The sequence below is a fragment of the Falco cherrug genome, chromosome 4, assembly GCF_023634085.1.
Source record: "Falco cherrug isolate bFalChe1 chromosome 4, bFalChe1.pri, whole genome shotgun sequence".
In the NCBI taxonomy this organism is placed as follows: Eukaryota; Metazoa; Chordata; class Aves; order Falconiformes; family Falconidae; genus Falco; species Falco cherrug.
Window position 1 is genome coordinate 714,540 of NC_073700.1, and position 14,944 is coordinate 729,483.

Consider the following 14,944-nt stretch of genomic DNA (forward strand, 5'->3'; position numbering starts at 1 on the left):
TAGTAATGGCAGCTGAATGCTCCCTGCACAGTGAAATTATAGGGCAGACTAAAAGTTGTATGCAAGCCTTAACTCTTTCCTGCTGGCCTTTATGACACGGGCATGCATTTACAATTAATGATGAATTTTCTGCACTTAGTGCTTTGTGTTTTGATAATTGCAACATTTCTATAGTGTATTTTACAGATTACTGATTCTGTTTAAATTACTGATGTATAGTCTCAGATGTTGAGCTATGTAATAGTAAAATTTCATAGGACCTAGGCAACATTTTCCTCCCAAGTCAAAAGAGGTCAAATTTTCACTTAGCCTTCTTCATCTCCATGTTTCTGAGAACTTCTTATGTTTGTGCTATGTTTATGTATAGGTCGCAGAGGTATTCCCTTGGGCCACCAACATTCCCGTAACATTTAATCGGTTTTCTGTTCCTGAACTAAATGCCTAGACATTTACTTAAGCAGATTTTTGTTCACAACCTTCTTTAAAAGTTTTAAATTTGCCTGCATTTAAACATTAATCCCAGCTAAGGAAGCGTGTGAATTCGAAGCTCCTAATTTTAAGCAACTTTGTATGGACTCTTTATTCTAGTTCCTGCTAGCCTAGTTTGGTGACAGAGCAAGGAAAGCAGTGGTTTGAGTCTAGTATAAGAAGCCCAGGCTCAGTAGCTGGTGAAGGCCCAGAGCCAGCCAGTAAGAAATGCTGGGCATAGGGACATGGTGGAATTTAGGCCAGTGGAGTGTGGTCTTGCATGCTCACATATGAAACACTGTCTGAATAGTTCCTCCTGAATGAGCCCATCACTAGAATGAAGCCTTTAGTCATAGTCCAATGCAGCAGAAAGGGCTCAGCTATTTCTGGCTGTAGTGTAACAGAGGGTTCCTTTCTGTACGTTCATCTCCTGCAGTAGTGTTGGAGTAGTAGTGTGCTTTTTGCTTCAGGGTTTTCAATAAATTTCTTCCTTGGTTTCAGGAGGAGATGACCAGTGCTTTGGCTACCATGAGGGTGGACTATGATCAGGTGAAAATCAAAGACTTGAAAACATCCAACAACCGTCTCCTGAACAAACGCCGTAAGAAGCAGAAGCAGTCAGGTGCCTCTTCTGCAGCCCCAGGGTGCAATAACCAATGAGAAGAGAAGCCAGGGACCTGTAGGTGGAGGGTAAACGTTAAAAGGAACAATTTAAAATAAGTGCGATCAACTCAGTCTGTACCACAAGGCAATGAGACCATGAAGAAGCTATCCTGCAAAGAGTGAGCAGTGTGAAAGATTACATTTTTATAACTTGAATCAGGGCTTTGCTTTTAAAGGCTAATGTATATGACATGACTCTGTTGCAGGTGCAGTAATACCAGAAAGGTTATGGGGTTTTGTTTTGGCTTTAAATGTGTCAGACAAGAGGAGAGAGCAGGAGTCAGTCTCAGCATACTAATGCACTGAAGCTTTAACAGCCATCTACAAAAGTAACTTCTGCTAGTGTTTAAAACTTGGGAATAGAGAAAATGCCAAGTGTTCTGCTAGGAGTGTTTTGGTAGTTCAAACATGAGTACTGAGAAAGAAGAAAAATGTCACTGCTCTTTATATGAGTAGCACAGGTGCAGTTCTATTATGTATGCATCTGGACAGTATTTCGTGTTAGAATTGGTAATAGTCAATATTTCCAAACTTAGCTCCTATAGTTACAGAATGTCACCTGTATTCCTGTTACAGGAAAAGGCATCCATACATTTCCATTTTCATAAAGTCTTCATGTGGTCTCATTTGAAGGTTTGAGTTTGTCATGTAATCTCATTTGAAAACATGTACGTTTTCTAAACTGTAACCATTGTGTCACGTCAATGCCACTGTCGGGCCCTCTCTTGTAATGTTTTTCATTTAAATGGTACTTTATGTGAAGATTTTTAATAAGGATTTAATTAGTTGAAAGTATCCTGCAGAGAATATTACTGTTCCTTTTGGATCCACAACCTCTAGGGCGTGCAACTGGACATGCAATTGTATACAAGAGACTGCTCTGGAAGAGGCACTTCTGAAATTCAGGAAGAAGTGGCAAATGCATGTTCTCTGAATGGACCCTGGTGTCTGCCAGCATTCCTTCTGGTAATTATCTCCAGATTCTGTGCCTAAGATGTGCTGATCGTAGCAAATTTTGGGGTGCTGGGGTTGATTTGTTTCCTGGGGTCAGAGAGGGGGAGGATGCTACTTCATTTGCGGTGTTTTTGTCAGTGTTTCTGGATCCAAAGATTTTCACCACCTAAGGGACATTACCTACAAGGATATCCACCCATTGGTTTTTTCCTATTCTAATTCTTGGTTTATGAGATTCTAGCCTTGGTTTGCTAGTTTATTTTACTTTGTGATCAAAATATTTCCTCTCGCTGTGTTTTGATTATTTTTTTTTTAAGTTGAGGTGACACAAATATTTGTGAAAGTATTATTAGTCTAGGCTGAAAATTATGTGCTTCCAGTGATGCAGACAAAAACTGCTTTGAGGTAGGCGCACAGAGTACTGGTGTGTTAATAGGCTCGGAAGAATGTTAAAAGACAAAAAGGAAAACAAGGCTCCAGACAGGATCTGAATCGTCAAATCTGACTGCCACCTAGATCTTGTTACCTCCAACAAGGATCAATATGAGGCTTTGGACCGTGTCTGGGGAGCTCTGTTCCCATCTTCACAGTGTTGGATGAGACCTCCATTCTCCTTTGTGAAATGGTCCTAGGGTTTTATAAACTGATTTTAATAAATCATGTTACAACATTCCTTCCTCCTGTCACCCCTGGTTTTGTTGAGATGTTGCAGAGTTTGTACTGCCTTGCAAGTACATCTGTGTCGAAGGTGATGGAAAAGGGGAGAAGGGGAGTGAGTGTTCAGTGATGTCCACATTCAAAGGCTACCCAACTTCAAGATTTTTTTTAAGGGTTTTGTTTTAAGTATCAGTCTCTGCAAAGATGTGTTTTAAAATTATTTCATGTTTATCTAGCATCTCTATGATTATAGCACATCCAGTATATTTTATCGTGTTACTCCTAGAAATTATGCAAGTGTTATTCACTACCTGTAAATGATAATACAACAAATGAATAGTTGTGATGTGTTCAGGGTGCAGCAGCTGGGATTAGAGCCAGATCCAAGTTTCTGTCCCATGCTATCCAAATTTTTGAGGGTGCTATGTACATCACTGCTACCTTCCCATCTCTGTGCCCATCGGGGTGATACATGCTCCCACTAACCCAGTTAACACAGCAACCTGTGTATGATGTGGTTATGTCCTGGCTGCCTTGGGGGTAGCATGGTATTGAAACTGTCACAACCCATGTGTTTGCTTCTGTCTTGCCCAAAGTTTGAGCAGGAGCTTTTGGTTTCCAGCTGGTGCTGCCTTGCTTGTCAGTTTGGTCTGGAGCTCTGAGACATGGTATCTCTTCCTGAGTAGTTTTCCATGGGGAACTGTAAAGCCCATCTGGGCCCGATTCCTTCCTGTGGGTTTCCAGTCTTAACCGGGCAGCAGTTCAGAAGCTGGAGTGATGGGTGATGCATGCGGGCACAGCACCTTCAGCTTTCGGTCCCTTCAGGCAGGACAGCACCATCTCCTCGGGTTCGGACTTAAGAGTGCTGGCGGCCCGCCCTGCACAGACAGCGTCCAGGAATTCTGTAAAGCCCGGCGGGAGACTGAGGGCCTCAGAACGGCAGACGTGGGGGTGTACGCGGGTGTTGCCCGGCAGCCCTCGTGCCCGCTGCAGCCGAGGGAGGCGGCGCCGCGGGAGCTGCGCAGCTGCTGACCCGCGCCCGCTCGGACCCCGCAGCCTCCCGCAGCGCGGCGGGGCAGGGGCGGGCTCTGGGCCTGTGCTAAGCGTGGCCGGCTCAGCCGGAGCTGTGCGAACTGCGGGGACCTGCGCAGGGAGCTCTGCTCGTCGCCCCCCCTCGACAGTGCGTACCGGCCCCCCCGGCGGTGCGTACCGGCCCCTGCGCCGCCCGGCGTCCCCCGGCCCCGCGGCGCCCCCTGCTGGCCGCAGCGCCCCCCTGCAGTGCTGGGGGCCGCGGGGGACCGGCCTGAGCATCGCCACCAGCCCCGAGGTCCCCGGCCTCCCCGAGAGCTCCCCAGCCCTGGTAGCTGGCGTCAGCTGAAAGCTGCGGGGTCTTGGGGCCTGTGGCACGTCGGTGCTGTCGCCAGCGCCCGCAGGGAGCACTGCCCGGTGCCAGCACGGGCGCTGCGCCCTTCGGGCCCCGCGGCGCGGTAGGTGCGCGCGTTGTGCCGAGGGTGTTTCCTGCCGGGCTGCGGCCCCGCTGCGGTACAAAGAACCCAGGTGTGCTAGTGGTGGTGTTTGAGCCTTGCCTTTTCCCCCCAGCCATACAGTATAATAGTCTTTTTAGAATCTGCTGCTTAGAATCCAAATTTATAGCCTGTTTTTAGAAAGGATAGGCTATTACAGAACTGATTATGCATTTGCATATTCTTCAACCATATATAGAAGAGTTAAAGAGCTGGGAAGGGAAAGAAGAAATGAATGGTCAATAGAGAAGGCTTCAAGGAGAACACAGATTAAAAGGTCTATTTATTTTTTACAGCAGAAGCTATAAAAGGACTGTGCACAATTCCCCGCCCCCATTCCTTTTCATAGCAATTGCTTATGGGCCGCTGCCTCCCCTTGTATTTCCCTGCACTGTACTCCTCTCATACACATGCGTTCTTGCTCACTCAAGTGCACTTTCTCTGATTCACACACAATCGCGTACACGAGTGCAGATAAAATTCCCTCCCTCACTTTTCCATTTCTTGCACTGCACACTTTCTTACCTCTTTGACCACGTGTGCCATATGATGACCCTTTTTTTGACATGGTACAATTAAAAACTAACATTAATGGTAAGCTCTTGTCCTACTTCTGTGTTTTTCTATTTGTCAAACCCAGCATGCAGTCCTGGGATTGCTTTTTCTCTCTTAACACTTCACTGCCTAGAGTCTAGAGGCCCAATTATGTAACCGCTTCTGACTTGGCTGACGTGAGGGATAATGGGAATGCTACGTACTCAGTTTGATCTAATTTCCCGTCCTCTTTTCAATTCAGTCTTTATTTGGCAAAGGCGCTTTTGAGAAAAGGAAGATTTAGTGAGGAGGAGAGAGCCAAAGCTTTTAATTACTTGCATGTAATCATGACTACATGTACTGTTTGAAACCTGTGTTACAGATTAACACCTCTGCTCTACCTTTGTCCAGCTGCTCTGGTCTATTTGCACGCTTAGCCCAAGCATGAAGTCAGCCCTGGGAGGCAGCTCCGCTGTACTTAATGGGAGGAAAACTTGCCCTTGAGGATGCACCCCAGCTCATTCACCAGTGCCCTTTCACACTCACTAACAAACCACAGGGACAAAGGGAGTGAAGGCAAGCAGAGAATTAATTTATATGTGGGAGAACTCCTTTCTTCCAAGAGTACATGTTTTAGAGAGTTTTTTGTGGAAATACCGGATTCTCTTTTTCCTGTTTCAGTATTTCCCCTCTTCACCTGGCTGTTCTCAGTAGTGGAGCTGGCATGGCTGAGAGTGAACATAGTTAATTCTCTTTTAGAGAGCCTAAACAGGATGAAGACAAGGGAGCAAATTTGGAAGGCAGAGAACACATACTTGAAACCTCAAAGAAAACAAAAATAGTCAAAAATTCTTGCAAGCTAACAAGAAGTAAGTTTACTACAGGTACATCCTTAATGCATCTCACATCTAGAAAACTGAAGTTAGAGCACTCCTAGGTAATAACATTTGCTGAAGAAATGTTTCCCTGAAATCTTTGCACTGGGTAAGAAAATGCTTTTTGAGTATTAGATACAACTTTAAAATAGGGGGGGGTAATATTTTTTTTTTTAGTCTTGTGTGGTTAGATGTATTTGATGAGGCAAAGTGAGTAGAAATGGGGGATGATATGTCATGTTGAAGAATAAGATAAGAAAGTTTGCTGCTGTATTCTGCTCCAACTTATTTTTTACTGCAAGTGCTACCTCTGTGCAGATGTAGCAGGATAGATTCAACTTATTATTAGACTTTTTCACTGCTAGAGAAGGAGGATCTTGCTGCACTCTAGGGAAATGTGGAAGATAACCCTGTGGCTGTAGATGAACATCTATATTGGTAAATCTGTAAATGATGCCTGGCATTAAATTCACTTCAAAATTTCCTGCCTCATGAATCTACCAGGTGCCAAGCTGTCACAGGTCTGCTCTAACTGCATAAAGGCACAGAGGCATCGTCATACAAGTTTACTCATAATACTTGAGACTGCAAAAAGGTACTGCGGTGGTTTTAGCTTCCAGAAGCCAAAAGAGAAAAAGTGCAGCTTTCAAATAGCTGGAGGTGACATGGAAGGGCCAGGCTATCTTCTGTCTGGGGAGGGGTGGTACTTGTAGTGTACAGATATCTTGACCTTGCTTCAGTTCAGCTTCCAGATCTGATAATAAATATGTTTTAGCTGTGTGGGACTGCTGGCCCAAGTTACTAGTGAAGTCTCTGCCGCTTTGACAGCATGCTGGGGTTTGTCCACCGTTAGCCACTGCAATGTACTTATTTAGTCCGTGGTTGCAAACCACTTAGTATTCTTGGTCATGGGGCTGCAATGAAGCTGAAAATTAAAAAAAAAAAAAAAATATGGAGGTGTTGCATCATTTTCTTCCATGTTAAGCTTCCAGATTTATTTCTGTTGAATTTTAGTGCATTCAGGTTAATTACCAGTATTGCTGGTGTAACAAGTGTCTCTTGCTGCACCTACTTTATCTGTTAACAGTGAGCTAAGTGCTTCTTTTTCAGAGCTTCTTTTTGTCTTTTTTTATCTTGAGAGTTTTATTCCAGTTTTGAAATTAAATGGCCTGTCTATTTTGCCTAATACTGTTCTCCCAAAACTTCCAGGCTAATCCATTTGGGAAACTTGGAAGATGTTCTCAAGAGATTTCTTATTGCTTAGCTACTGAAACATCTGCTAAAGCTGAGCTCTTTAAAAAAAATGAAAATTATTTAAATGTGGAAAAGAGTGGGTTGATCTGGAAAAGAAACTTCTCAAAAGACTAAAATTAGAATGGAATGTGTTAGAAGAGGAATACTGGTGGGGGAGGAGGAGGAAGGTTTTTTAAAACAAAAATGCTGCTGCTTGAGTAATGATCAAGGAAATTCTGGTTGGGATATTAGCTGCTGCTCCAGCCCAGAGCAGTTCCTGAATTCAGAAATAATTATGTTTCCCTAAAGATGGATATACATTACAGGCTCCATTTTTTTTTTTTTCCTGAGGTAGTCTAAAGCAAGGCTCAGCTTGATGTTTATAAATGAGACTTTTGAGTAAATGCTCTTAGTATACCAAATAAGTGGCCCAGTTTTTAGAGCAACTAATAACTGAACAAATATGCTTTGCAGATTAAATTCTGCTCCCCCAAAGCTGCTTGAGTGAACTCCCTTTCTGCTTGCAGAAACCTTGTCAAGATGAGGTTAACTTTCTTTTTTGCTTTCAGACATTTTGCATTTCTATCTTGCACTTTATCACTGTGTGTTTGACCCTTGTCTTGAGTAAAAATCTAATTATTTGTCTCAAGGCCCATGTTCCATGGTGCAATGTTTGTGTTTGGGTTCTTTTGGCTCAGTTACAGTTGTACCACCTCTTCTTTTATTTCTGAACTTCTTGTGGTGTACAGTATTGGAAGATTTTCAAGGAATCCCACTACGTGGCAAGAAACAAGAAACTACGTTGTATGTAAAATGATAAGGAGGAAAGTTCCGAGCAATGAGTAATAGCAGGAACAATATCCCTCTGAGGGTAATAGAAGACCTCCACAAAGAAATTAACCCAGCTGGAACTTAATACTTTTTCTTCCTGTTTGAGAATGGGCTGTGGGTTTACTGTCCAATATTTATGGGTGCCTCCTTTAGAGATAACCCAAAAGGATGCTGGTCTCCCTTCAGCATCACAGAAGTCCCCTGCTTGATGGTGTGATGAGCTGCTCTGCCATGCTTGCCTCACTGAGACTCCTCCCAGAGGCTGATGCACTTCTTCCATCATCATCTCTCCTACCCAACGTGCTGCAGTAAATGGAGGGGTGTAAGTGGAGTCATCAGCTCTTTCAGCTCCTGCATGGGTGTTTTAACCTTTGCTTTTTCTCAGTTTTATACAGAACAAAACATTTTTAAATTTCTTAGGAAATTATCTTGCTTTAAAGTCCTATTTCCCATGGGATTTAAGCTTTTTTTCAATCAGCTGTGTAAAGCACGGTGCTCGTGTCCTGCATCATAGAACTGTTATTCCAGAATTTCTTGGTGGTGGTTGTACATTATCTCACTGACAAGTAGCCAATTAGAGCAGAAATACTTCTATTTCCTCCTCCTGACTTTTACGTCTTTATGTGGAATACTTACTTAACTACAAAGAGTGAAATGAAGTGGTCTAGTTCTCTTCCCTTCAAATCCTTTTATTTTTTTCTTCTTAATTTTGTTAGTTTGATGTATTTTATACTGCTTGGAAGTTATGAGTATTTGCTTTAAAGAGATTTGACTGCAATTTCAGTTTCTTCCCAAAACATTAAAAAAAAAAAAAAATCCTATTGAAGCTTTTTGCTATAGGATATTTTAAATCTAAGGAGTAGGAAGGAGTTGAATTTCCTGGTTTAAAGTGACTCAGCTAGGTCTGCCTCCTTGTTTCATAACGGATTCTCTGCATCCAGCTCAGACCTTGGCTGGCACTCAGGAGAGCTATCAGATGTTTTCTTGATTAATTTGTCATGCCTGCACAAAGTCAGGTTTTAAGCTGTTCCTCGAGGATCCTGGAACAACTGTCTAGTAAGAAATCATTAGATTGAGAAGTACACAACTGTGTCATAAGGCATCTGGTGCTTGTCACTTGAAGCTTCCGTCATCTCAAGTTACAACAATTATATGGCTGGCTAACAGGAACTCAGTAATAATAAGTGATTACTTTGTTAATATTGTTTACTTTCATAGCTTATCTACAGTCATTTGTGTGCACACACATACACGTCAAACTTTCTTCCCACAACTACAGTCTAATATAAAAAGTTTTATTTCTATATGAAACCTAAATGGTGGTGCTATTCTGTACTAAAGCAAATAAATTTTAAAGCATTTCGTTTAAGCCTGAAACTTTTCTGGGTAGGATTCCTGAGGTTGTGTATTTCCCTTTGGAGCAGATTTAGTTCCCAACCTCAGGTATTTATTTCCAGTGAAAATATGAAAAGGAAGTTCATATTTGATAAAAAGAACATTGATATTTGTATGCATGTATGATCGCATATGTTGAAGTAATAATGTGGAAGAATCTAATTAGGACTATCCAGGCAACTGAAAACCTTGAGCTTGCTTAATTAGAATTAACTCCTGTATATGTGAAAGCAGAAATTTAATTCGAATTTCTGTTAATCAGAAATACCATCATAACAAAAATTATTTATTTAAAGACAGACCTGGTAGCTTTCTCTTTGTATGATGATGATTTCCATGTCAAAAGTGATTCTGTGTGCTTACATCTCTGAAGTCATATATCGTAAAGTTTAGTATATGTGAAAGTATTGCAAATGTTGTGGCCCAAATGCTTTCAATTCAGAAGTACAAATCAAATATATATTTACATATGGAGAGATATATATGCTGGCACAAAACCTCAAAAAGTTCAGTCTGAGCTTTTGTTGTCACGTTCACTTTTTTTTCTTCCCACAGCATCATTAAAGTAAGGTTCTCACTGCCAGTAAATGTCTGGATTCATGTCTTTTGTCATCTCTTTTCTGTCTGCCACTGGACATTGCTTAGTCCAAAGAGGAGGAGGAGAGGGGTGGTGAGGAGGAGCTCTGGCTGGAATTGCCTTTATTCTACATGCGCAGATGGGGCCTGGCAGGTCAGGTAAAAGGACGTTGAGTTAGTTGTCTGTACATACTGCTCAGTAGCTGTACCTCAGCTCTATAGGAAATTTCAGTTTTGTGGGAAGCTGCCTGGCAGATCATGGCCTGTCACCCTGTCACCCTGTCCCTGACGGCAGGCCCACTCATAGTAGGTGTATGTCAGAGGAGATTGGCACGGAATGAGAACCTGTCCTGTAATATGAACGGTGAGCAGGAGTGAGCAGCACGTTTGCTCTGAGGGCTGGACCTCTCGTACCTGGGGCATCTGGATGCAGGAACATAGTCCCCCAGCCGGGGATACCAGCAGCCCTCCCCACTTCTGGTCTGCTGCACTGTGTGGCAGATGTGGGGGAAAATACCCTGTGATGGAGTGGTGGTTAGCCCTTGGCTGACCGCTTTTAAATCATACTCAGGTTTTTGTTCTGTTTCTCCTGAAATAATTGGATTATAAGAAGAAAACGATGTTCTGTTGAAACAGTCTCACAGAGAGTTAGGGAAGGGCTATTTTATTTGCTGAACGCTAGCTTTGTGTTGATTTGTGTGTCACAAGCTATCAAGGAGCCTGGTAAAATATTAACTTTTGATCTGAAATGCTGCCAGGCACAAAGATGTCAGCATATTTGTTGACAGGGCTCAGACCAGGTTTGGAGGTGGTCTGCCCATCTAAGTCCTGAGAAGCCCAGGTGACACAAGCTGATGTGTTGTGGCAATGTCAGAGACCAGTGATGTCCGATATTTGTGTCTGCCCCAGACAGCTGCGCATTCTCATCTAGAAGGATGCAGGGCAGTAGATGGTAATTTCTGCAAGTGTTTGAACATATTTTAAGCAGGCACCTCTGCTTGTGTGGCGATTGGCAGGGACAAACCCTCGTATGCAACCAGTTGTCACAAAAATGGAAAAATACCGCTCACGTGATGGAGACATTATACAATAGGAACAGGAAAAGAAATCATCAGGGGATGGCCAAATGCTGAATTTCGTGTTCTGTTGGGCTGTATGTTTAGCTCAGGGCTTGAACATCAGCCCTTGATATAGAAATTAATAGATTCTCTTTGAAAGCAGATCAGAGCATGTTTGACTATGCACCAAAATGCAGAAATATAAATGCTAGGCTAAATTCCAAAATTGAGCGTATGTGGCAACAAAGGAGAAAGAGTATATAAAGTGCACAAGCAGACCTAGCATCATGCCTTATTTTGGAAATAATTCATAGTAATCCAAACATTATTTAGAATGCTATCTGTGGGCATTAAATACTTGTTTTATGAAGAAACTCTGCGATATTCCTATCCTTGAAAGTTGAAAGGGATTTGTCAAACACCTTACAGTGTCTGAACTAATAGTCCCAGGGTTTAACTCTGTCTGTGCTTTCGAGCGAGGCAAGAAAAAGTTGATTCTGTGCATCCAAAAGGAGCTGGGATGAAGTGTGGGCTGCACTGAGCATCAGTTCACCTGTATCTGCCTCTGCAGCTGTGGGACTGCAAGGGAGAGTGAAACCCAGGCCTCCAGGATAGCAGAAGTTAGACTTTGAATTCCTGTAATTCCTGTGTTGGAGGGCTAAACTGAGTCTACAGTAATTTGTTTCTCATTTAGTCCTTCATCTTCTATCTTTATTCAAGTCACTAGAGATAGGATCACTCTGACAGTTGCCTGCCACATTCGTGATAAATGAAGAGCCCTATCCATGCACACAGGGCGAACTGCAGAGCTTGGAGCATGTGCTGACTTCCAGAGACCTGACCGTGTGCTGCTGGAGGCAGGGTCCTGTGTCTAGCATCACAACTGTTGTGTTTCTCACACCTTTTTTTAATCATTTTTTAATGGGAAAAGTGTGGCCACATAAGAGACTCCTGTGCACTTTTTGATTTGCATGTGTGTTCCTTTCCACTGTTTTCCTGGACTAAGGTCTCTTCTGACCCAAACAATCCTGTGATTCCATGATTTACACTGCCCTGGAGTGAACATTCAGAGATCATCCTCTGATCATGTACTGTAATCACTGGCAGACCCAGGCAGCAGTTATTGACAAAGAGGACATAATGGCCCTTTGAATGTCCCCAATTAGGATAATTCTGGTTTTTAGCTGTTCATTCATTAGCAGAGAAGTAAACAATGCAGACAGAAGGTTGTGGAGCAGGGTGTTTATTCACTTGTTTTCTAGCCTTCTCTCTGGATTAATGAAATGACTCATAGACAGTAATAATATGATTGGAGGGGAAAAAAAAACCCAACAAAAAACCTGGAGGTGGGACATCTGAGGCCAAATCTTCCTGTCAGGACACCCACATCTCGCCATACCTACATATGTGATTTGATTCTCTTTGTTAAATGTAAATAATGGATCAGTTTTAAAGATGGGCAAATAAATCAAACGGGCATCTAACAAGTGCAGGCTGGTTTAGATACGTGTGAAAGAAAAGGGTTGCTGGTAAGACTATGCATTGCTTGTAAATGTTTCTGTGCAAAACTACTTTTAAGTATTCATACCTTCTCTGCCTCTGAGACACGGAGGATGAATGGTGTGCTTCACACAGGTGTGTAATACCTGTTCTATTTCTGCCTCTGTGCTGCCAAACATACTCTCTGTGTTTTTTCTAAAATGCCCATCTCATAATCATGTGCAAATCCTTACCAGTCTTAGGAAATAGTGGAAGTAGAATAGTGAGACTACTCTGATTTCAAAGGCAGTGAAGGACTTAGTGGCCTTTGAGAATCTGGAACTGAAAGACTCGGAAAGGTTACATGAGTTTTGGGCAGAGAAGGAAGCTGAACACAGAGCACAAGTGCACTTCCAGTGCCAGCCCCTCTTGGTCCTCCTACTGTAACATCCCAAGGAACACTCAGACCCATCTTTGTGAAGATTATATATCTGCTTTTGAACTGTTTACTAATAAAATTCTACAAAGTTTTCATATTACAAACTACAGGAGTGATGAAGCATAGGTATGTTTTAGCTTAAAAGTGGGATTTTTCACCAAGGGTCAACAAACTGAAAGCAGGACAAGAGAGGAATAACAACTGGGGAAATCCTGAGAAGAATTAATTATAGCATGTACTACCAGGCAACTCTGATGTTGAAAAATATAAACTGAGATGCACCTATGTGATAGTTTCACATATAGAAAGTACTGCTCAGCATTTATATTAGATTCTGAATTTGTAATAGTTTCTGTGTTGTCTAAGGGAAGTAATATGTATAATGCTGTCATAAAGATCTCTTTGAATATGGCCTTTTTCTCCATGGGAGTACGTATCACACGGAAACCTAAACACCTCAGCTAGCTTCTACTCTGAAAAATACTTAATTTATAAATTCTCCAGAAATTGGAATATAGCCAACATGTTCTGCTATTTATTTTACTTTATTTAAAACTGTTTATTGGTAGTTTCTATGTTATTTCAGTTTGAGAGGAGCCAGTATATCTGTGGTGGAGATTTAAACCACACAAAGCAAAAGATTAAGCTGGAGAAGGCAGAGGAACTTGTCAAAGCCTGTAGAGAAGAGGTGAGGATAATTAATCAGACAAATGGAGATAGAGAGCAGGTGTGCAGAGGAAATAGCCTGCTGGAGCAAAAGGCAGTAGAATGGAAAGAATGTCAGAAGAGGTGGGTTTTTCTCTATTTTATAAATTATAATCTGTAGGAACAAGTTTTTCTTGTCAGCCTGGATTCTTATTTTTTGAAAAAATAGCCTTACAAACAGTAATCAAGGCACCAGCATTTTATATGGTTTTTAATTGCAGTTTTTTAATGTAATATAAATAAATTGATTCGATGTTGACCATTTAGACAGTGGGATATGAAGCTCACTCATGAGATTATGAATTCTAGTAAATGACTAAAATATTTTATATGAAAAAATATTTTCTATAATATGAGTAAAAGAAGTACATTAGAGATGCTAAACTGGGAAGAGAAAAGGACGTGTAGGGCAAGGGCAAAACCAGTTTTCCCTTGGCATGTTTGGAAACCAAATATTGCAGTATTTAGGTCAGTACAGGAGGCAAAAAATATGATATATAAACTGAAGTCAAACTGAGTAGTTAAGGTTTATATCAAAGCAGACAGGCTAAGGTCAGTCCTCCCATTTCTCTGTGCAGCAAAGTAGTGCCACCTACTTCTCCAGGGAGCAAGTGTGTGGCTGACAACCCCAAAGACCATGAGAAATGGAAATTCATTCACTGCTTTTGCAAAAAGAAGCAGTTGGTACCATGTACAGTTTTGAGATAGAAGGGAAACGCTCTCTGATTCCGTTTTCTCTGCAGTTCCTACACAGGAATGCTGAGGAGCCCGTTGCTACATTCAGACTTTCCAGGTCCTGTCTGCACCTTTTCCCTTCTCAGGGCAGTACTGATGTGTTCTCCTCACCACACCGTTTTGTTGTTCCCTGGAGGCTATAGAAGACTGGGAAGGGATGAGCACCTACAGAGGGTTTGCAGAGCAGATCAAAAGGGTTGGCTTTCTTAGATGACCGAAAGGAAAAAAATTGGAGGAGTAATTTGGAATGAATAGGAAGCAGCAGGAAGAAAGGAAACCTGAGGGATCCAAACACCATGATCCTACAGATTTGCAAATGGGATCATCTCAGGTGATGGCACACCTGAGCTGATTATCTGTGGTTAGTCTGCCAAGACTAATGTGAATGCCCACTTCTTTTCTTGCAGCTGGTCTTTCTTCTGACCAAATTGACTAGGAAATGCTAACTGTAATGGTGTAACAACAGCACAGCTGAAGAAGTGTGGACAGAGGAATAAGGTTCGTTAGTAATAACTGTCTGAAATACCACCTGAGTATACCCAGAGCATTAGAGTAGAAACAGAGATGTGTGGATCGGGCCCTCTTGGGAGGGTGGGCTACAGAGAAGTGGATTCAGAGCACTCATTCAGATCATTTCTCCTTTTCATTTGATTGAAGTTATGCCTTCACTATGAAGTTTGAGCTGACACTAAATTACAAAACGATGTCTTTTGAGCCAAGTAAATGTCAAGTGGTTTGTAATTGCAGTTTAATAGTTTGATTTGCTGTTCCCACAAAGATGAAGGCAGAGGCCTAAGGTGGCCCTCTTGGTGTCCCTCT

The 14,944-nt window shown here is 42.2% G+C and overlaps 1 protein-coding gene across 4 annotated transcripts in view; it reads left to right on the forward strand.

Moving 5' to 3' along the window:
* MAPKAPK3 (MAPK activated protein kinase 3) overlaps positions 1-2,758 on the forward strand; it is a 50,607-nt gene extending 47,849 nt beyond the window's left edge. Inside the window, exons 11-12 of one of the 4 annotated variants that reach the window (XR_008731912.1) lie at positions 970-1,017; positions 1,972-2,024. Coding sequence is in view for 2 of the 4 variants with exons in the window: in XM_055708149.1 (XP_055564124.1) it covers positions 970-1,017; positions 1,972-2,124 (201 nt within the window). In the remaining 2 variants the exon portion in view is untranslated. Of the gene's footprint in view, positions 1-969; positions 1,758-1,971 lie in introns of those variants that run through there. The other 3 variants (XM_055708149.1, XM_055708152.1, XM_055708151.1) reach the window with 3 other exon arrangements.
* The last annotated feature ends 12,186 nt before the right edge of the window (positions 2,759-14,944 follow it).